The sequence below is a fragment of the Debaryomyces fabryi genome (assembly GCF_001447935.2).
Source record: "Debaryomyces fabryi strain CBS 789 chromosome Unknown contig00067, whole genome shotgun sequence".
Lineage (NCBI taxonomy): Eukaryota > Fungi > Ascomycota > Pichiomycetes > Serinales > Debaryomycetaceae > Debaryomyces > Debaryomyces fabryi.
This window is the reverse complement of record NW_015385493.1, coordinates 1-21,710: the sequence shown is the minus strand read 5'-3', so window position 1 is coordinate 21,710 and position 21,710 is coordinate 1. Positions and strand designations below refer to the sequence as shown.

Here is a 21,710-nt window from a genome sequence, read left to right as displayed (position 1 = left end):
TCGCTACGAAATGACTATGGACTGGTGGCAATATTGGGTTCTAAGCACTTTGGGCTGATGTTAAAAGAATAGGGTTTAGGTACAGTGGCGACGTGGCAACTGGCGTAATATAAGTCGCGGAAAACCGCGACAATATAGGGTTAGGTTATGATTGTATTATAGTTAATGTTTAGTGTAATGAATGGAAAGGTATCATGGTCAAATACGAAGGCCTGCTACACTCCTGTAGCGGATCGATCTCTACACCAAGTAACGACCAAACACTCGCCTCGGCATCTGCGGCGTATAACGGCGTATAACTGCCAACAGGAAGCCCGTTTGTTATATCACTCAGTAATGCACACATTGAGCGCATCAATAGTACTACCTATGTAATGTCCCTATTGAAGACCAGACGCCACTAACTATACACCTCGCGGTCTAATGTGTAGGCCCACGCTCAGAGTATAATCGCTTGTCGCCATGTCAACTCTCGAGCTTTTTTCGTTTACGACTCGCTAACTTTAATACCTCACTTCACCGCACAATCAAACTTTGGTCTTGCGCAACAGCAAACTCTAACCCAAAGTCTAACCTTGAGCTCACCCCAACGTCTACCCAGAGATTTTCCCCACACCGCTTCTTGGCTGCCATCCCAGCCTCTGGGATTGATGTCCAAAAGCCATAATCTGGCCATAATCTGTCCATCATCTGGGCATCGTCTGAGCGTCTCGATCTCCATCCCAGGCGTGTACTGCACCATCTGCACGTAATTAACGCCATCTCATCTCTTTCTGGTATTGTAATTACTGCTCGCACGTCATCCTCGCACCTTTGTGTCATGTCAGTCCGCAAAATTTTCTTTCCTCTAACCATATTCTATGCAGTGGATACATCGCACTTTTCTCGTTTTGCACCGAGGTGTGTTGCAACCGTTTTGTGCAATATTCTCCACTGCCAGATTATGAACATCTGCCGCTGTGGTCTTTTCGTGTTCCGTGTATTGCCTGGGCTCTTATTTAACTATTATCCAAGATTCACCGCACAATTGTTTCATTCAATATCATACACGGTTTCCCATGTTTCACTCTTAATTAGTGCTCACCGCTCTCTCGATCCCCATACCATATCTCTATGCCTTTTTGCACTGCAAGCGCACCTGCTTCATCTACCTGTCTTCTGTTCTAGATTCCCCTGATCACTTCTGATTTACTGTACGGACTGCATTTCTCCTATAAAATACGTCTCCTGATTGGCCACATGCGATCTTGCCGCGCTTAAACTCTGTAGCTCGCAGTACTTAGGCACAATGCGCCGACCGCAGTGTGTGAGGTCTAGGCCTGTGCTCGAATACTCACACAATCGAAAAAGAAATTGTAATTTAACTCTAATTGGCCGAATCATAAATATCTCTTACCGAAAAGAATTTTTTTTTACCTCGCCTATGTAATTAGAGGCACCGAATAGGATCAATTAAAAACATAAATAACAATAATTTTGCTGCTTTGAATTATTGCAGGGCTTTTTTAAATTTTTTCATATTAACTGTTATTTCAAATTACACTCGCTGTTGTCAGAAAATCAATTTAGTAAATTTTAATTTTAAATTTATTATCTTTTCTTGCAAGTTATTTACCAACTATAGTCTTTCCTTATAGCTATTAACTGATTATCCAATCTTTTATACCCGTAATTGATATTACATATTATTTCCTACACATTCATTTAGAGGAAATTCAAATCGAAACTTCGAAATTCAAATTATTATTATGAAATACTCCGTTTTAACTATTTTAGCTTTAGCTAGTGCTTCTTTGGCTGCTCCATTAGAAGGTCACCAACACCACCAACATCAACACAAGAGAGCCAATGTTGTTAAGCAAGTGACCCAAGTTGTTTACGTTGACTCCAACGGTAACCCAATCACTTCGTCTGGTACTGCTACCAGCACCCAAGGTTCTGGTTCTGCCACCACCTTGTCCACTGTCACCTCGAGTGGTGCTTCTTCTTCTTCCAGCCAAGCTGCTTCTAGCTCTGCTTCGGAAACCGAATCTGAATCTTCTTCCACCGGTGGATCCTCTTCTGGATCTTCCTCTGGTATTTCCGGCGACTTGAGTGCTTTCTCCGATCCAACCAAAAAGTTCGAAGATGGTAAGTACAAGTGTTCCGAAGTCCCAACCGGTCAAGGTGTTATTGCTGTTGACTGGATCTCCGGTTTAAACGGTGGTTGGACTTCTATTATGAACGAAGACGGTGACACTTCTTCCAACTGTCAGGATGGTTACTACTGTTCTTACGCTTGTCAAGCTGGTATGTCTAAGACCCAATGGCCATCTGAACAACCAAGCAACGGTATCTCTGTTGGTGGTTTATACTGTAAGGGTGGTTACTTATACAAGTCTAACCAAGATGAAGACTACTTATGTTCTTGGGGTGAACAAACTGCTGAATTCTCTTCTGAAATCAGCAAGGACATCGCTATCTGTCGTACCGATTACCCAGGTTCTGAAAACATGAATATTCCAACCTTATTAGAAGGTGGTAATACTGCTCCAGCTTCTGTTGTTGACTCTGCTACCTACTACACCTGGAAGGGTGGTAAGACCTCTACCCAATACTACGTTAACAACGCTGGTGTTTCTGTTGAAGACGGTTGTATCTGGGGTACTGAAGGTTCTGGTGTTGGTAACTGGGCTCCTGTTGTCTTAGGTGCTGGTGTTACTGACGGTAAGACTTACTTATCTTTGATTCCAAACCCAAACAACCAAGACGCTCCAAACTATAATGTTAAGATTGTTGGCGAAAGTGGTGCTGATGTCAACGGTGACTGTAAATACGAAAACGGTTCTTACAACGGTAAGGGTACTGATGGTTGTACCGTCACCGTCTCTTCCGGTAAGGCTAAGTTTGTCTTCTACAACTAAGTTAAGACAGCTTAATGTTTAAGTATATTTCCTGTATTTACTATTTTTTGGTGTTTGCGTTTCTTCCCGTGGTTTTTTATACCTTTATACCTTCTTGTCTTTTAGACGGATTTAATTATCCATTTGTTTTTCTTTTTATTTAGATTACAATATTACTTGTTAATTATTTATTCATGTAGATGATGTCGTTATGGTCTGGTAGAACTGAACCTACTTTGCCCATGGTTCCTTCGATTGCAAAAGATGAGAGTTTTTGTATCAAAGGATTTACGACAGCCACTTTAAGCTTTATTGCTATTTAGCAAAATAGGACTAGCAATTAATGAAAGCGGTTCAAATACAAAAGCATAGATACATTCTAGCATTTGCTGTACAGCTAAAGAGTGAATCAACCAAATGCTATAGAATAACAATAATTTATAATCAACTCGTTATTTGTCTTAAACAAGTTGTACAAATCTCCTAGTTTTTCGTCAGGATTTGGCTGAAATGAATTTTGTATATATAGGTAAATTAGATTGCTTTTAATTTTCAATTTTTTGATTAAGAATTTACTTATAGTCGATATAGACTGATTAGAAGATATCTTGAATACTCTTGGATTTATACTAGGAGTGGAGCCTATTGGCTGGAATCTAATTGTCACTTTAAATATGTTGCTCTCATGAGTTATTTTGCTCAATTGTAGCTGTTTTTGATCGGGAAGCTTCTCCAATACTATAGACGTTGATAGCGGAATCTTAGTCTCAATTTTTTCGTCTTCGATAACTTTATCCTCCAATGTATCAGATACTTCAGATGCTTCTGAAGTATCTGAAGATTCATCTTGATCCGATTGTATCATGGACATGAGTGTGTTCTATTTTTTGTGTACTGCCTGTGAAAAATTGGTTATCATTTTGTAGGATTGTTATTTAGACATTCAGTCGCAATAATTTATATGCTTCATCTAAAAGGCTTTGCGTTTTTCAATTAACATTCGTCATAAGGAATAAGCTACAATTAATCATGTCAGAATCAGATACTTCTAGTATAACCAATGCAAGCGAATCAACGATTGAGACCTTTGAGTTCGACAAAGTCTTGAAGAGTCTAGAATCAGCGGCTGAAGATATTAATGAGTCAAAAGATTATCTTTCTTATAGTACATTGCTAGATATTTATTTGAGTGACCCATACAAGTATTCTTACGAAGAAAGAGAGGAGCTCTTGGAGCATTTACTAACAATTCTAACTAAGAATAAGGAATTGACGTACGAAATTGGATGGGATTTACCTAATTTATTAATTTTATACGTGGACCTGAACTTTCAATTCGATGGTTCCATTAGGACAGCTCCAAATGTGTATAAAATTTTAAAGATATTTGAATGCTTGGCTTTGAATGGGAATCATAAGGAGTTATTTTTGAAGTGCTGTGAATTATTGAATGTTATCAAGGTTACTGACAATAATACCACAGATAATATTGAATTTAAAGAAAAATTCTTTGATATTAAGCTTTATTGTATTTTTGAATTAATAGATAGTTGCTTGAAGAAAATCAAGACCTTCTATCCTTCTAGGTTCTTGTCTATGACAATTTCGTCCTTTCTTAATTTAACGCTGGCGAATATGGGCACCTCAAGTAACAATCATTTTATTCTGAAAAGGGCATATGTTTTTGCAAGAAGCTATTCTTCACCTCCATTTCCTGATAAGTTAGATGATTTAACAAAGGAAGAGGTGGAAAAGATCAAAGCAGATGAAGACTATTTACAACGAAAATTGTTAACTGGATTTTTAACGGAAATTGTAAGTTTGATTGGTAAAAAAATGTGCTCTGATTACTCGATGGACATATTGTCATACCTTCAAGATTTCAAGAATAGTAAGTCAGAAAGAACCTTTGAATATCGTGCCGAATCTAATTTGGTTGATAGATATACTGAATTAGCATTATCGTTTGATATCGATTTGAGCAAAGTTTTTAAACAGTTTATCGTTGACTCCCATAAGCTTTTTCATTCTTTTGATTATACGAAAGATCAAGATGAACTTAGTGGCGAAATATTTGAGAGAGTTATTATTGATTACCAGAATAATGTATCGAATTTTATTGTGGATAATGATGTTAAGGAACTTAATAACTCAGTGAATGGTTGCTTAATTTTGTATACACATAATATTGCTTCAAAACGGATTTATGATAGTGTTGAATTAACTTTCAATGATGCTTTAGTCCTCACATTGAGATCAGTAATACCAAGCTTAATACATCCATCGTTCAGATCCAGGTCTGTGGCAGATTTATGTTTATTTTGGACGTGGCTTGCAATCCATAAACTGTCTAAAAATGATAAAAAACTTGAATTAGAAATATCAAAGATCCCCAGCATCCTATTGTCTATTTACTATCAAGTTTTATTATTTATATGTACCACTTTGATTTCCACTCCTAATTTTAGGTATGGTACATTAACATTGTTGACTAAAATTTTGACATTATCACCTGAGGACATTTCATTCTCTTTTATTAAAGACTCACTAATGAATTGTCCTTATGAAAACGTCAAGGCTGTTTTGATTGGGGTTTTGAAGGAATTGTTAACTAAGACCAAATCAACTTCTTTAAGTGAGAATATGAAAAACTTAAATATTAATGACTCTAGCAAGCCGGCTCCAATATTACCTAGTCGTGATTTATCGGAGAATTCTAATAAATTTCTTAGGTTGAATAAAGAGAGAGCCGATGATATCTTCGAATTGATTGACGAAGCGATTGAATTGACATTTGTTCAAGATCCTGAAAGTGGTGACGCAGTTAGGGTTGAACTTAATCCATCTAAGTTCTCAACTTTATCAGCTTATTTGAATCTTTTGATCGTTCTTAAAGATGATCCGGTTATTAAGGCAGACGATTCACACATCGAAAAAATATTGAAAATTATGGATAAGAATATTTCACAAATCAAAAAAAATAAAAAGCCTACTTCTGAAGCTGATAAAGCGGAATTGAATGCTGTCGATATGTTGAACATTACGCTTGATAGGATAAGAGCTTAAAATTAGTTTAGTTTCGGTATAAATATTTATATATGTTTTATTATATTGTATTATATTGTATTATACAGTATTATAGTCAATATAGTAAATAAGCATACATATGAAGTTTACTTCTTATTTTTTGAAGACGCTTTTTTATTTGACGTCGTATTATTTCTATCGTCAACTAAAGGACCCCAATAAACAAAAAAACCATCTTTTGTCGAAGTAATTTCTTCTTCCCATTGTAATTCTTCGTCATCAATAAACGGATCTTCATAATCATACTTTCCTACTTTTCTATTCATTTTAACTTCATGCCTTCTCGCTAATTGTTCTTCTGTCAATTCCTCTTCAGCCTTTTTCTTTTTTGCAAGAGGGTTACCAGGGGCAGGACCCTGCTCATCAATAATAGGTAATTCATCTTCTTCAATATCTTCTTCCATTCCATCGTCTTCATCATCTATAATTTCATCCATTAAATCAATTGCAGACTTTGCATTAGGGTGTATCACGGACCATCCATATTTATCTTCAGCCAATTTCAATACATTTATCACAACTTCCGATTGACCAGGCTTAGGATTAGCAGGATCAAGTAACGGTATATTTATTGCAATTATTGGTGGTTCAGGCTTTTCTTTTTCTTTTTCTTTCTCCTTTTCTTTCTCCTTCTCCTTTTCCTTCTCCTTTTCCTTCTCCTTTTCCTTCTCCTTTTCCTTCTCCTCTTTTTTGGTATCATTTTCTTTATCACTAGGGGCCCTTGGTATAATATCATTATCTAGAATGACATCTGAGTCAGAGTGTGGTTCAGTGAAATCAATTATTTTCGGTGAGGGTAATAATACATTATTTTCTTTGATTACATTTCTCTCAGTTGTCATATTAGGATGAATAACTGACTTAGACAGATCTGCATTTGGAGGTGTTGCTACCTCTACAGATTTTTTCTTAGATTTAGCAGATTTTTTCGTTTCATTAGGCTTAGTATCTGTCTGTTTTGTTTTAACAACCTTTTTCTTTTTGGGAGATTCAGTTGTCGCCTTAGATATCGTATTCTCAACCAGTGGCGAGCTCGCTTTAGCCTCAGCTGAATTCTTGGGGGTTTCAGTCTTCCTTTTCTTAGATGGCTGCTCCTTGTCATCTGAGGACTTCTTTTTCTGTACCCTCTTTTTCTTTTCTTTTGTAACTGATATTTCTGGCTTGGTTTCAGACTCAGGATCGAAATTGATTATGGCACTGATGGATGTTTTATTGAAAGAAGGCTGGCTTGAGCTGAGTTGGAAACTCGTTTGAAATTGTCTAATTTGATCTATCCCAATGGGTTCTTTTGGGGCTATTCGATTAAGACTGTTGGGTGGACTCACTGATTTTGGCAAAAGAGTGGGCAAAGATGGAGAAGGTTTTATTGCTACTGGCTTCTTGGGTTTTGTCACCTTTCTTTCAGCTGGACCTAAACCAGGAATATTATTATTATTAGGGTTGAAGGTGTTTGTGATATTAGGCAGCTTAATATCTGAATCAATTATATTTGGATATTCTTTTCTACTTGAAGATGCAGGAGAAATATCTAGCGTAGTTTGAAACTGTGATACCCATTGCTGTAAAGGAATTGTAGACGTTGTGTTTGGATCCAATTGAGTGTTATGGGTGGATCGTGCTGGATCGTTAGGAGGTTCCTTTATCACATCCGAAATATTTGACCCCAGAATCGGATTTTTTAATACATCCCCTGGAGTATTCGAGACCGGTTGATTGTCCTGGGACATAATGGTGTACAGAATGTATTCTTCAAACTTATGTTCACAAGTAAATAACAACTATAAATTGTCTTAAAAAAAATACATTGATACTCGCACATAAATTTATATGGGTATTAAATCTATATATACTATGCTCTATCTAATTGAATAACATTGGAATGGTATCCTAATTTACTTAAAGTAAGACAAGTATCACTACCATAACCCTCCAAGGAATTCATCAGCAAGTCACCATTCCAGTAATCGGCATAGATTTTGCACATCGGCAAGCCTAAGCCTAACTTATATTCATGAGGCCTTATAATTAAGCTGTCCAAGGTAGACTTTTTATTTTTTGGAGAAATATTTCCCAAGGATGTGTGTTCTAGCAAATTATCATTTTCTGGAGTTCTAATAACAGACGAGCCTGCTGCAGTGACTTCCAAGTTGGAATAAAGTTGTAAACCGGGAATTCTATGGAAATTAGCCAAACTTCTCCTGGCAAATTCAGGGCTTTTTCCGAAAGACCATATTTCTGATAATTTGTCATGAGTCATACCACCTCCTTGATCGGAGATTCTAAAAAGGACGTTCTTTTTTGAATCAATGATTGTAATCTTAATTGGTGGTAGTTTTTTAGAAGTTTTTCCTTTGTGGGTATTTATAACTGCTTCGTATGAGTTTCTCAAGATCTCCCCAAATAAATAATGTAAATGTGGCACCATAAACGGAAAACTTGCATCTACATCACCTTCGATTTCTAAATCAGGCATATTCTCTTTATTAGGATAAAATTCAAGCATTGAGTTTTTAATTAAGTCCCCCACCTCTTGAAAATTATCACTGGCTTTACACATTTGGAATAGTTCACCAATATAGTCAGGAGGCTTACTGGAGTTAGGCAGCGACCGGTAATTTTCAGTCATCGATAAATGCTCTTCCACAATAACTCTTCTACTAGTCCGTGATCTGATCATAGTACTCATAAACCGATCTAATTCCTCCCTAGGGAAATTGGTCAATATGGAAATTTCTAATGCCCCCATCATCAAGTGAGACAAGTTGAATATATGGTCATCCAATAATGAAGAAAGTGTCTCACAGAATCTGTCATTATCTTCAAGCGTATTAATGGGAGGAATTTTTCTAAATGCATTGAACAGATGATAATAACTTTCATATATTTGACCCAAATGAAAATTATTAGCTATACCAAATGGCAACGTCTGCAAATCTCTGACCCTCATTGCCAACCTTATAGGCAATTCAAGCCTCACAAAATTAGCACTATGTACAATCTTCTGCTTGCTGAGCTTCTTACCAAAACCTGCCAATTGTCGAAGCGACACAGGATGCGGATCTTTCTTCAGGTATTTCATCAAAACCTCATTCTGATAAAAGTGATGTTGATTCAAGATATTTGAATATGATGGATATGGCCCCAAATCTTGCACATGGCTAGCAATTTCTTCCTTGTTCAACGATAAGAAATCATCATCTATGTAAGAATGGGATGTAATTGGCGATTGCTTGGTACTAAATCTTCCTTTTGGGACATTGTAAATACCTGGTATTATTTTTCGACAACTCTCTCCACTTGTTTTGAGCATCATTATCTATCTTGAGTAGCGTCGTCTCTTTCAATTAAGGATCATTCAATAGGGTCCTAAGCTGATCCTGAGTTATGACCCATTTATGTCCGATAATCAATATGGGCAAGTTTCATAACCAAAATCAAGGAACATTTTATATGCAGTCCTGATATAAAGCTAACCAGCCATCTCTAATTTATTTACTGAAGAGAAGTATATATTTTAAAAATATATCTAAGATGGATTAAAGAGTATTCTCATCATAGAAGACAGTTTCAAGTAATGAATGTTACTAGTAAAGGGTATTATACGTCAGATTATTTAAATAATGTTACCAGAAATCGACATGTTGGGCTGCCTGATAACGAACGGAAGCAATATGACTACTCCAGTCGGCCATTGAACAGATCACATAGTCCACGTATAGCCACATCTGTTTCAGGAGATCACTCACCAAACTCAGTTAGATCGAGAACACCTGTTGCTAGAACTAGGACGCCTTTATCACGACCAAGAACACCCTCACAAATGGATGATGCAAAAGTTGCAAGTGCTCCTGGATCGCCTTTATTATCACCGACTGTCGAAAATTTCGGTCAACATGCTGGAAAGGTATCAAGCACCAGTTCTGGTTCAAAGGAAGAAGTTATCTATGATCCGGACTATTTGGAGCAAGGAATAACGCCTGCGGAGTTAAATGTACTCCAGAATAAGAATTCCCGGCATTATTCACATAAGGTTCCAAGAGATAAAGCATTGATAAACGGAAAAGTGATCAGACAGTCTGTGAAGTATCCCAGGGGGGAGTATTATATTAAACAGAAGCAAAGATACGATGAATCGCCGTACAAACCAAAGTTTTATACTCACAAGACCTTCCGAGAAGTGTTTGAAGATGAGCAGGAGTTGCTGGAAAAATATAACCCTATGGAATCAGTGTTTGATGATCCAGAATCGAAGAGGGAACAAGAGCAAAACCAAATATTTAAGAGAGCTTTTAAAACAATACAGACTAAACTAGGCAAAGATAACTACAATGAATATGATTATTATAAAAATAAAAGCATGTCTCCCAATGAAAAAAGAGATGTGTTTGTTAATGCAGCAGGCACCAGTTCTGGTAATGATGACGATGAAAATGACTTAAACAATAAAATTTATTTAACTGAAGAGGAAAGAAAACAATTGAAGAAAAATAAAAATTTCAAAAATGTGTGGAAAAGAAAGTTGAAGAAAGCTTCGAAAGAATTAAGCAAGGATTATTCCAGTAATCTTGATTACCTGAATGGAAGGATAGAGAATATTTCAACTACTGAACCAATAGTACTTGAACCAGAAGAGCCGAAGGAGGTAGGAAATGCAGGCCCCGGTCCTAAGGCTGATCCAGAATTTCATCCTTTATGGAATTATATACTATCTTGGTTGGTGTATGATCAAACTGAAACACCAGGCTATCAAGAGGAACCAGTAGTTAATAATAGCTTCAGATCAAAAAAGAAACTGGGTATGAATAAGGACACCGTCAAGTTCGACTTGAGAAACATAAAGAAAAATTACCAAGGCGTGGTCAATAAGTGGGGTCAACCAGCTTCTGCGTTATTTACCAATGGGCAAATCCCCCAAAATCAGAAGAGTATAATGAGAAGACTGGCAGGATCAGCTCTTGCGGCCCCACCAGGATTGCTAGATGATCTGTCACAAGAGTTTATTATTGAACTTGATGATGCAGATGATGAAGAAAGCTATTTAGACGAAGAACTATATTATGACCCCTCGAGCAGGCAGTTGCAAAGAAATCCTCCAACCTCTTTTTCATCGCTATATCCGCAAGCAAGATTCAATAAGCAAAGAAGAAATTCAATGTTGGATTCATCAAAGGGCCCGGTTGCTATCATTTCAAATTTGAACACTCTCATTAAGAATATTAAAATAATGAGAATTATTTTTGCACCCATTGATATTATTGCTATGAATTTTCCCAACTTGCAGACATTAGTTATAATGATTGAACTAGTGATCTTTTTGTGGCTCCTTTATGAATTGAGTCTCTTGATTGATGCATTATGTATGATGGTAAAAGCTGTATGCGCACCTATGATTGCAATGGGACGATTCATGAACAGAATTATGTAAAGTATATAAACTCTAGACTATAAAAATTAGCATTTTCTAATCCAATGTACTTTTATTATATATTCCCTTGAATTACGAATTTTCATACCTTACCTTATTAAAGCTTTGGCTTTTCTATATTCTGTTGTGTTTAATTATACGAGATTCAAAAAAAAGTGTCCTTGGTTCGAACCTTGGTAATGAATTGGCATCTTAATTTTCAGCGTGATTTAACGGTTTTTTCACCATACAATATCTTATAATTGTATTAAAACTATAAGCATTAGTGATCTATTTTCGATAATGAGTTCGATGATGGTTGGTAGATCCACCTTAAGGGTTGGGATTTTAAAGCCAAGGATAATTAGATTCAATCATTTTAAATATTCTACGTCAAGTGAAAATGTTAAGAAGGAGGACATGAAAAAGAGTCCAGAACAGGCTAAGAAGGAAGCTGCAGAGTTAGCTATGCAATCGATTAAAGATTTAGGCGGCCTTTTCTCTTCTTCATCATCTGATGATGCTACTCAACCGATTGATACTAAACCCATTTTTCAAAATCCAAAATTGTTTGGAAGTTTAAGTTTACTCCATCAAGGACAAGTATTGAAGGATTTGCAAGCTAAATTTGATCTGAAATGGACTAAGTTGACTTTAGAAGATAAGAAATTAGGTTACTATATTTACTTTGGGGACTGGGGTGTTAGGGAAGACTTTAAGAATTGGAAGACCAATGAACCACCTTATGATTTGCCATTTCATATACCCAGTAAAGTGAAAACCACAAAACCAACAAGCACAACCAAGATTAATAAGATAGACCCTCCTGTGATATTGTCTGAGACACCGGTTAGAATTAAGCAATTTGATTTTAAAAGAGTAGATGGCGTTTCGAAGTTTTTCATTTATTTGACTATATTTATATCCATGTTTGCAATCTATAGAGACAAGAACTACGGTGAAGAATTCAAACCTACAGAAGTTGTAATTGAGGATGAGTATGAAACTCAAAGACAAGCCAGGCAAGAGCAGTTAGAGCGTGAGCTTTTGAATAAAAAGCTCGAGGAAGAAAAGAAGCTGGCCCGTAAATGGTATTACTTATGGTTTAAATAACTTTGTAAATAGATATGTTTATTTAATGTATATACAGAACATAATGGTTCTAGTGTTATGCACATTTACTCTGCGTCATCAATATCTTCGTCGTCATCTTCATCTTCATCTTCATCATCTTCATTCCAACTGGTTTCTACTGTTTCTCTCACTCTTTTAATATACTGTGATCTATGATCTTTATACAAGTTAGCTGCTTCTACATTCGCAGGAGAGCTTATATTAGGGTCATTCAAAAGCGACTGGATAGACGTTAAGATACTCGAAACATCATAAGTTGGCGACCATCTATTTTGTAAAATATCTAAGCACAATTCGCCTGATGCATAAACATTTGGGTGAAACATCTCACTAATAAATTTAACCGAAGGTGGTTTGTTTGGATATTGTTCATCAAACTGAAGAATTAAACGGAATGTACCATCTTCAAACGGCGTGTCTGCCGGACCTATGATAACTGCGTTCCTATATTGTGTTAGTAATGTTACTTTTCAATTTAACTTCAAACAGTATACTTACCAGCTCATAACATTGTCTGGTAAAGGTGATGCAGAAACTCCACTCGGAGCATCTTGTTGCATACGCTAAACTACGTTAGTATTGATCCTATGGTTTAGTAATTATTCAGCATTAACATACCTTAAAATCACGCATAAGTCTTCTTTTAGCTGGGGTAGACATTTATAACTTCTTCTATAGTATATCAAACAGTGTATTTAAGTATAATTCATGTAATATTAAGTCCTAAACGTAAAAATAGTAATGAATGGACTGAAGTATTTGTCTATATTGCCACTAGTTTATCTTGAAGTTGTGCTTCTTGAGACGTCAATTTAGGCATAATTCTGCACATAGTGATGGAGGCAAGATGAATAAAATCATATATGTATTGAAATAACACCCAATCTTGGGCAGTAAACATGATAGGTATAAAGATAAATAGAGATGATTAAAAGGAGTATGACAATAAAATTGCAATATAAAGCTAAATAAGATGAAAAAAGATAAAACAGAAAAAATACATATTCATCTAATTGGAATTCTTGTAGGCATCATCAACCAAGTTCTTAATGTCATTATATAAACCTTCACTGTCGTGTTCAGCTTTATAAATCAATTTCTCGACCTTTGATTCAAAGTTAGAAAGCTTTGTAGAAAGCTTTGCTTCCTTTTCGGAAACTTGTTGTACGCCTTCGTTCCAGAATTCGGTTAAGTTGTGACCCGCACCGTTGAAAGCTAAGATGTTAGGAGTGCCATCTTCTGGAATGTCGCTTAAGACACCCTTGGAACCATAGTGGATCAAGTTCTTCTTCAATTGATTTGGAGACACGCCACTACCCGACATAGCGAATTGAGAGTCGCCACTTGGTTGCAAAGAGAGGTAGTAAGACAATAAACCACAGATGTGTGGAGAGGCCATGGAGGTACCAGATAATGTAGCAGTAGCGGAGTTGGAACCAATGTATGTAGACAAAATGTTCAAACCAGGGGCAAAAATGTCAACACATTTACCAAAGTTGGAGAAGTAAGCTCTTGCATCAGCAATGGTCGAGGCACCGACAGTGATGGCATTTTCAGCACTGGCTGGAGAAGTATTACAAGCATCTTGGTTTTCGTTACCAGCAGCAACAGCAAAATGAATACCTGCCTTGACTGCAGCATTAACAACTAAGTCTAATGCAGGAGATTTACCACCACCTAACGACATATTAGCAGTGGAACCCTTGAATCCTTTCTTGTTTTCCTTAACAGCTTCTAAATGAGACTTGGTAGCAAATTCAACACCCTTGACAACATCAGACATACTACCAGAACCATTGGATCTTAAAACTTTGACGGCAACAAGGTCGGCACCCTTAGCAACACCATAAGCCTTGGATCCAATAGTACCAGCACAATGGGTACCATGACCATTACCATCGACATCAGCGTCTCCTTCAGGGATGGTAGATCCCCACTTGGCTCTGCCTTTGAATTCCTCATGGTCAACATTAACACCAGTATCAATAATATAAGCAGTAACACCCTTACCACCCTCATTATCGTAAAGATATTGATTAAATGAGTTCAAACTCAATGGTTCTCTGTGTGAAACTCTAGCTAAACCCCATGGTGCACCCTTTTGGGTGTCAAATTCAGATGCGTGGACCATGGAGTCCTTTTCGACAAATTTAACCAATGGGTTACGACGAATCATGTCGATAGTCGCTTCATTGAAGAACCCAGTGTAACCAGATAACAAATTGCTAATGTTAAACGAGTCCAAGATACCGCCTGCGATATCCAACTCTTTGATTGCATGCTTGAATGGGTCGCTTTCACCCATTTTGCCCAACGAATTAGAATGTTCAGCAGCAACCCACTCTTGGTGGAATTGGATTTCGTCTGCACTCAATCCTTCCTTGAAAACAACAATATATTTATGTGGAATGATATCTCTGACCGACTCGGCATTGACCACTGGCGCTGCCTCTTCAACTGATAACAACTTCATATTTAAGCTTGAAGCTACATTGCTTTCAACTTTTCCAACTGCCTTATTACTGGAAACAACCCCCTTTTGGTTATTTTTACCAAAAACATCAATGACTTCATCTACTGATGGAATGACTAAACCTTGAACTCCTAAGGTAGCCAAAATGGAAATAGCAACGGATCTTGATAATAACATATTTTTTTATTTATTTATGAGTTTATTCTTTATTAGCGTAGTTTGTATAAGTAATTGTAGCGTCTAACAGGAAGATAAGCACAATACTAAGAAGATAATCTACTTTATAGTAGAAAAGGGATATAGTGGCGATAAGTAATTTATCTGAAACCGTTTGAGGCCCAAGTCCAGCCATACTTTTAATTTTGTGTCATCTACTAATCAAAGTCGTGTGATATGATAAATATTCCACTGATAAGCAAAGTCCTATTGTAAACCTTCCTAGCTGAACTGTGGATGGCCGATAAGAGCTACAAATGCTATCGGGGGTCCTGACGCGTGCAGAGCGATTGCAAAGGATAATTCTATGAACCGAGTAGGGTAATTATTATTATTTTATTGTGTGTATTCTAAATCTAAGTGGTAAAGGAAAAAGGTAGCTTATTACCAAAATAGGACATTGATAAAGTCTACATCTTTTTGACTCCATTATGTAGAAGCCATTCTCTCACAGAGTCTTCAGTTACGGTTGATAACTCATTAATGGGCTTGAAAATTAGCTCTTCGTCGTATTCGTTCTCGGAGGATAAGAGATCTAAGATGTCTTTCCGCAGTTGAATTGACTCATTTACACAGAACCATAGCCTGTTTTTAGGGGGTAGTGGTTTGCTCTTATTTACCGGGAGCGCGGGGGTGCGGATGCTGGAGAATAATGAGTCGTTGATGTATGAGAGAAGGTCTTTGTGGGACATAGATGCGAAACGGGAAGGACTGTGAGTTTTGCAATTTGTATTTTTGCACCAGCTGAAGCCACAACCCTTCGTTAGTTGGATCATATACTTCCTTTCTATTCTGCTTTGGAGTTTTGCATTGGTGGGATCGTGCTGGGGGGTATAGATGGAGCCAAAACAATAGTCGCAGAGTCCTAGTTGGTTGGTTGAGCTATCCTTGATTAGGATAATACAATTCTCATTCAGACACTTATTAAAATTAATTTTTGTGTCCTGATTCATTTGTTTCTTGTCAAGGTCATGCATCTTCAAGTGCTTAGATAGGTCTTTTGTTCTTAGAATTTTATTACACTTGAAGCATTCGGTTGTCTTGTTCCCACACATGTTTTCATGGTTAGTTAGATTTGCTACCTTATCTTGAAAAGTTGATTCCCCCTGGGGCACTATCAAAAAACAAAAGCGGCATTCGTGGAGTTTTCCAGGACACACATATGCTTTGTGGTTGATGACTAGATCTATAAAATTATTAAATTCAGTGGCCAGAGAGCATTGATTACATTTGTACGACGTTTCATGAAACAACTTATCATGCTTGAACTTGAGTAATGCTGAACTTCCATACTTTGTTATATCATTACATTTATCACAATGCCAATGAGTTTCAGGAATCTCTTTCAAAAATACCAAGCCACAAGAGCACTTAACATTGTTTCTCAAGCAGAAGGATTCATGTAACAAAAGCTTATCCTTTGATATTGCCTTAGAACAATTCGAACATTTTACAGTCTCATTAGATATCTCTCGATCTTGGATGTAGGATGTAGAATCTTTCGAGATATTAGATTCGTTTGTTATAGAGAGCAGAAAACCCCCGTCGAATTCCCAAGTAAAAGGTACAATGTATATGTAATGATCTGATAGATCATCATCAATTTTATGAATCTTAGTCAAAAGCTCATCATCCTGCAGCATATTGATCTCTATTACCTTTTCATACGAATTGATCATATCGTTGTCTAATTTAAATTGTAAATCAAAATCATCACTCATGGTAGTCCATCGAAAGTTTTCCAAGTTCACTAATTTATCCATACCAGCGACCAAATCAAGATTAAAGAGAGATGCATAATCATTATTCAGGCTCGTAAGCTTTATCTTCAATGGTTTAGACTTGTCATAATTTGAAAGATCCAACTTGTAGATTTGTGGTCGAAAATCACTGGATGTGAATGGTTTTAAATCCTCAATCTGTAATTCATTGTTCAAAAAAAGTTCATTAATATTATTGGAATCTACATGGTTGAAGTTCTTATTAAACTCTAATTGCTGGTTTGCCATTATATCATTTAAAGGAATGACATCAAGGATAATATCAGTATCTATAATTCCAATTGTATCTGATGATTCATCCACTGCTTCAACAAATAGCTCATAAACCGTCAGTCCATCTTCAATGTAGAGCACGGTATGCTTAGTCAAAGTAGTATAGAAATTTGTCAACTTAGATTCGAGGAAAAACTTCCAGTTATGGACTTGAGGATAGAACTGTAATGGCTTCAATGTTAACGATTTACCCTTAGGAATTTTATCAAACAATTCAACTTTGACAATATCATCACTGCTTGCCCCTAGTTTATCAGTAATAACACGAGGTAAAAGTATCTCACCCTCGTTCGAAGAAAACTCTTTAACCCCAATATAGCATGAGTTATTGTTATGCCAAGCTTTGAATATTAATGGATGCGGTAAGCTTGATTCACTGTAACTATCAATTATCGATGATAAGATCGATGGTGGAAAAATGGCTCTATCAGAATATTGGGGTAAATTCGATCCAGCAGCTACCTTCAACTCGAACTGTGACTCGTATCCCATCATATTTTTGAAGATTCTTAGATTCTTCCGTATAATACGTATTGCCTGTAGTTTTGCATCTTTACTACTGTAACTAGTGGCAAGAATTGGCCTTTGATATCAAGTGATTTATATGCAGTATTTTTTTATATATCTTCGATTTTTTATTTTTTTCTATTTGAACAACCATTTCCCATAACGAAGCTCCTTACAAATATGCTACAAGACATTTCTGATACAGTTAAACAGGAGAAACCATAGGGCCTAATTCAGGTCAGTCAATTCATGTTCGATATGAATGTACGACATCTTAAATGTCGCACATTTTTGAATTTGTGTTCCAAAGTTCCATATACTGAAGTGTTCTAAGAACATTTACGTATAATGCTTTAATCCCCAAATCGGGGAATATATAAACGAAAAAGAGTTGATTTCATTATAATTTATTGAATAATGGAAGGGTATTAGTTGAAAGGTAATAGCAAATAGTCTCCTTCATTACTTGTAAATTAGTTGAAAATTGACTTAAATTTTGGTATTTTTGCAGTACAAAAAATTTACTAGTATTTATAGTGGAATATAAATTGGATTGGTACAAAGATAGGGTATATCCCAAATAATAAGGAACAAAATCATTATTCAATTTTCTTATATTTTATTTTTTAAGTTGCAAAATTAATGTTGCAAGTATGCATTATAACTTTTGTGAAATTGAATTATTCTAATAAAATCTATAATCTACAATCTATTTATCAGTCACCATAGCATCTTCATCTTCACTTTCATCTTCACTTTCTTCTTCACTCTCTTCTTCACTTTCTTCTCCACTATCATCACAACTTTCACAGTCGCTTTCCACATCAGCATTTATTTCCTCAATTGTAGTCTTATAACCTTGAGCAGATAAAAACCTTTCAAAGCTTTCAGCCTTTGCAGGAGGCAAGCAGGTAAATAAAACAGAATTTTTAGCATTAAATAAAGGTTGGAAGTATTTTTTTGTAACATACACCAAGTCCTCTGCAGTTAATTTGTTTAACTCGTTCAAAAAGTGATTACCGTAGTTTGGACCTCTTCTTTTGAAAAGATTATCCGAGATTTTGCAATTAGCCGCATCATAATTATTAGATTCACCATTTGCTAACTCATTTACAATTGCCGCGACTGCATTTTCTATACTAACAGTATCAAATTTCAAAGTACCATTACTATAATCATCAACAATTTTTTTACCTGTTAACCATGCCTGTTCTGCGTCAGCACCCCTGTAGATCGAGAAATTCAAGTAACCAGTTTCAATATTACGGCGGATACTAGCACCGTATGCTAATCCTACACCACGGATACCTCTCCAGAAAGGTCCTTCAACAGCAGTCAAGAATTCACTTGCGAGAGCTATTTTAAAAATATCTTTCTCCATGTAGTCAGTTGGAATTGGGGTCGATGAAATCAAATGAGTTGATTCAGTTGCTGGTGTGGTAACTATAAAGGCTTTCTCAGAACATTTCACACCAACATCAGATTTAAATTGAAAAGAGCGAGGCATCTTTTCAAAAGATTCTAATACGTACTTATCGCTATCTTTAAAATCGCTAGCAAATTTAGTCCAAGAAGAAATTGGTGTAGGTAACGAACTGGAGTTACCAACAACAAATACTTTGAAGTTGCTCAAATTAAAAAGTTGGTTCTTCAACTTATTTAAGTCGTGTTCAATCTCATGAAAGTTTCCGTCATTAATCTTCTGGAGTAATTCCTTATAGAATTCTTCCGTATTAAGACAATCCTGGGCCTTTCTTAATGAAGAATCATTAAACAATGTTCTGTATTGAGAAGAGTACATCATCAATTCGCCATTCCTTTTCTTGTCTGGTAAAGAATTAATAATTTTTTCAATAATAACCTTAATTCTAGATTTCTCGATTACAGAATACTTTAACACATACAATAACCATTCAATTGCTTTGTTATAATTCTTTGTTTCAAATTTGACTTTGACATTAAGCAACTCTAAGAATTGACTATCAAAACCGTTGTCTAATTGATATTCGATCAAATCATCATTAATCTTCGAAATAACTTCTTCATAAGGAATGTATTCTCCCGATGGTAATTTAATTGGAAACGAAAATATTTCTTCCAAAATTGACATGTAACGTAACAATGAAGGATCTGCTTTAGTCGAAGACATGACTAAGTTAATAGTTGTGAATTGGGATTTAAAGTCTTCAAGATGGAAAAACATAGGAAAATTTTCAGGACAATCCTTTTTCAATAAATTATCAAAGTGGTCATCCTTGATATAATCCGTTTCAATATCATTGGAACCACTTTTATATGAGCTTGTCTTAATAAAGGAAATTTTAGAGGGGTCAGGTTTTCCAAACTGGGTTAAGATGGAATCAGGAATAGGTGTATCGTTCTTTATTTGAGCTTTTTCCAAGTTATCAGCTAAATTTTTCAACCCATCTTTACCATACTTTTCTCTAATCTTTTTCAAGAGCTCTTTGTTTTCACGCTTTTGCAATTCATTTAATTTTGCGGAAGGTTTGCCCAATACAGTTGCTGATTTGTTGTCCACAAAGTATGTTTTAATTAATTCACACCATTGCTCCGCAGTCCAACTTTCTAAAATCTCATATTCTCTTAAATCCTTACTCCATTTGCTCAAATCAGAACCATCAGTTTTGCCATAAATGAATTCTGAAATTGCAATATTTGAAAAGGTACTTGGTGATTTTTCAGTTGTAAAAATAAATTTTAACTTTTGTTGGTTTAACACCTGCTTTAAATAATCTAAGTCTAAAGTATTTGGATCAGTTTGAGTTTTAATTAATTCTTTGATTTTAAGATCGACTTCATGCAACTTATCAGTGGGAATTCCGCTAACAGTAAAGTTTAATCCCGTTCTAAGATAGTCATCTGTGCTATAATCTATTTCAGTAGCTAACGGATTTTCTATTTCAACTAAGTGTTTATTAAATAAAGAAATAGCACTATCAGTGAAAAATGATCCCACCATATCTAAGGCAACATTGACAACAGTTTCGTCAGCTGTAGGCCCAATCCATGCTATTAACAACTCTCCCATGGATTCATCTTTATCAGGAAACTCTACTTCTTTAATGATGGTTTCTGATAACGGTAAATCATGCTTAGAATCAACAAAGGGTCTCTTATTTGGTACCGAGGGTAATGGAGATAATTCATTATCAAACTTCTCCATTATATGTAACAATTCTGATTCATCGACTGATCCGGTAATAACAACACATAAATTATCTGGTCTATACATCGATTTATGAAATTCTTTGATTTGATCATTCGTAAGATGGCGTAACTCAGACATCAAACCACCAGTTTCTGATGAGTATCCTGATTCTTTTGCATACAAGGTTTGTTGCATTTTTAAAAACGAGATAAACCATGATTGGCTTTCAATTCCTTGCATTTCACTGAAAACAACACCTTTTTCCTTTCCACTTCCGTCAATATGGTATACCTCGGTTAAACAGGCTTCATCTGTTAAAGTAGGATTAAACAAATGATCCAAATAGATAGGAAGCAATGTTTTAAATCCTTCCCAACCTGCAGTTGTCAACGTATACACAGTTTGATCCACTGAAGTCCAAGCATTGGTAGAAGAGAAAAATCTATTACCTAAGTTATCCAACAAACCTTTATATGGAAATTTCTTCGAACCCATGAAAATCAAATGTTCCAAAGTATGAGGACACCCTGAGTTATCTGGGATTTCTGTTGCCACTGCAAAATAACCATTTACCACTGGTGATGGCTGATCTATGTAAGTTACCTGCAATCCGGTTCTCTCTGATCTCCATTTAGTAATATGAGCTGGAGCATATTCTACGCTGAATGACGTTTGCTTAACAAAGTGTGATTTCAGTACAGTGGAAACCATTCTGCAAAATCCACTACTAAGGTTCTTCGTTTTGAATAGAATTTTTAAGGTATACTAAGAAGATGGGTATAAT

The 21,710-nt window shown here is 35.9% G+C and overlaps 12 protein-coding genes across 12 annotated transcripts; 4 read left to right on the top strand and 8 right to left on the bottom strand.

The window, feature by feature from the left end:
- Window positions 1–516: 516 nt before the first annotated feature.
- Window positions 517–855, bottom strand: AC631_03244 (uncharacterized protein; the record flags this gene model as incomplete). The annotated part of the gene is made up of 1 exon (XM_015612073.1): window positions 517–855. One exon carries the CDS (start codon window positions 853–855, stop codon window positions 517–519), a length of 339 nt encoding a protein of 112 aa, XP_015467095.1.
- An 893-nt stretch (window positions 856–1,748) lies between these two features.
- SIM1 (SUN family protein) lies at window positions 1,749–2,903 on the top strand (the record flags this gene model as incomplete). The annotated part of the gene is made up of 1 exon (XM_015612072.1): window positions 1,749–2,903. The coding sequence occupies one exon, from the start codon at window positions 1,749–1,751 to the stop codon at window positions 2,901–2,903; it is 1,155 nt and encodes a 384-aa protein (XP_015467094.1).
- Window positions 2,904–3,291: 388 nt separating this feature from the next.
- On the bottom strand, window positions 3,292–3,753 carry AC631_03242 (uncharacterized protein; the record flags this gene model as incomplete). The annotated part of the gene is made up of 1 exon (XM_015612071.1): window positions 3,292–3,753. One exon carries the CDS (start codon window positions 3,751–3,753, stop codon window positions 3,292–3,294), a length of 462 nt encoding a protein of 153 aa, XP_015467093.1.
- A 158-nt stretch (window positions 3,754–3,911) lies between these two features.
- Window positions 3,912–5,948, top strand: YBP1 (Ybp1p; the record flags this gene model as incomplete). Its single annotated transcript, XM_015612070.1, has 1 exon — window positions 3,912–5,948. One exon carries the CDS (start codon window positions 3,912–3,914, stop codon window positions 5,946–5,948), a length of 2,037 nt encoding a protein of 678 aa, XP_015467092.1.
- A 107-nt stretch (window positions 5,949–6,055) lies between these two features.
- HPC2 (Hpc2p) lies at window positions 6,056–7,696 on the bottom strand (the record flags this gene model as incomplete). The annotated part of the gene is made up of 1 exon (XM_015612069.1): window positions 6,056–7,696. One exon carries the CDS (start codon window positions 7,694–7,696, stop codon window positions 6,056–6,058), a length of 1,641 nt encoding a protein of 546 aa, XP_015467091.1.
- A 122-nt stretch (window positions 7,697–7,818) lies between these two features.
- AC631_03239 (alpha-ketoacid dehydrogenase kinase family protein) lies at window positions 7,819–9,279 on the bottom strand (the record flags this gene model as incomplete). Its single annotated transcript, XM_015612068.1, has 1 exon — window positions 7,819–9,279. The coding sequence occupies one exon, from the start codon at window positions 9,277–9,279 to the stop codon at window positions 7,819–7,821; it is 1,461 nt and encodes a 486-aa protein (XP_015467090.1).
- Window positions 9,280–9,543: 264 nt separating this feature from the next.
- AC631_03238 (uncharacterized protein) lies at window positions 9,544–11,394 on the top strand (the record flags this gene model as incomplete). Its single annotated transcript, XM_015612067.1, has 1 exon — window positions 9,544–11,394. One exon carries the CDS (start codon window positions 9,544–9,546, stop codon window positions 11,392–11,394), a length of 1,851 nt encoding a protein of 616 aa, XP_015467089.1.
- Window positions 11,395–11,676: 282 nt separating this feature from the next.
- Window positions 11,677–12,486, top strand: AC631_03237 (uncharacterized protein; the record flags this gene model as incomplete). Its single annotated transcript, XM_015612066.1, has 1 exon — window positions 11,677–12,486. The coding sequence occupies one exon, from the start codon at window positions 11,677–11,679 to the stop codon at window positions 12,484–12,486; it is 810 nt and encodes a 269-aa protein (XP_015467088.1).
- Window positions 12,487–12,551: 65 nt separating this feature from the next.
- RAD6 (E2 ubiquitin-conjugating protein) lies at window positions 12,552–12,833 on the bottom strand (the record flags this gene model as incomplete). The annotated part of the gene is made up of 1 exon (XM_015612065.1): window positions 12,552–12,833. One exon carries the CDS (start codon window positions 12,831–12,833, stop codon window positions 12,552–12,554), a length of 282 nt encoding a protein of 93 aa, XP_015467087.1.
- A 683-nt stretch (window positions 12,834–13,516) lies between these two features.
- On the bottom strand, window positions 13,517–15,157 carry AC631_03235 (proteinase B; the record flags this gene model as incomplete). Its single annotated transcript, XM_015612064.1, has 1 exon — window positions 13,517–15,157. The coding sequence occupies one exon, from the start codon at window positions 15,155–15,157 to the stop codon at window positions 13,517–13,519; it is 1,641 nt and encodes a 546-aa protein (XP_015467086.1).
- A 449-nt stretch (window positions 15,158–15,606) lies between these two features.
- Window positions 15,607–17,742, bottom strand: AC631_03234 (uncharacterized protein; the record flags this gene model as incomplete). Its single annotated transcript, XM_015612063.1, has 1 exon — window positions 15,607–17,742. The coding sequence occupies one exon, from the start codon at window positions 17,740–17,742 to the stop codon at window positions 15,607–15,609; it is 2,136 nt and encodes a 711-aa protein (XP_015467085.1).
- Window positions 17,743–18,466: 724 nt separating this feature from the next.
- AC631_03233 (uncharacterized protein) lies at window positions 18,467–21,637 on the bottom strand (the record flags this gene model as incomplete). Its single annotated transcript, XM_015612062.1, has 1 exon — window positions 18,467–21,637. One exon carries the CDS (start codon window positions 21,635–21,637, stop codon window positions 18,467–18,469), a length of 3,171 nt encoding a protein of 1,056 aa, XP_015467084.1.
- Window positions 21,638–21,710: the final 73 nt, after the last annotated feature.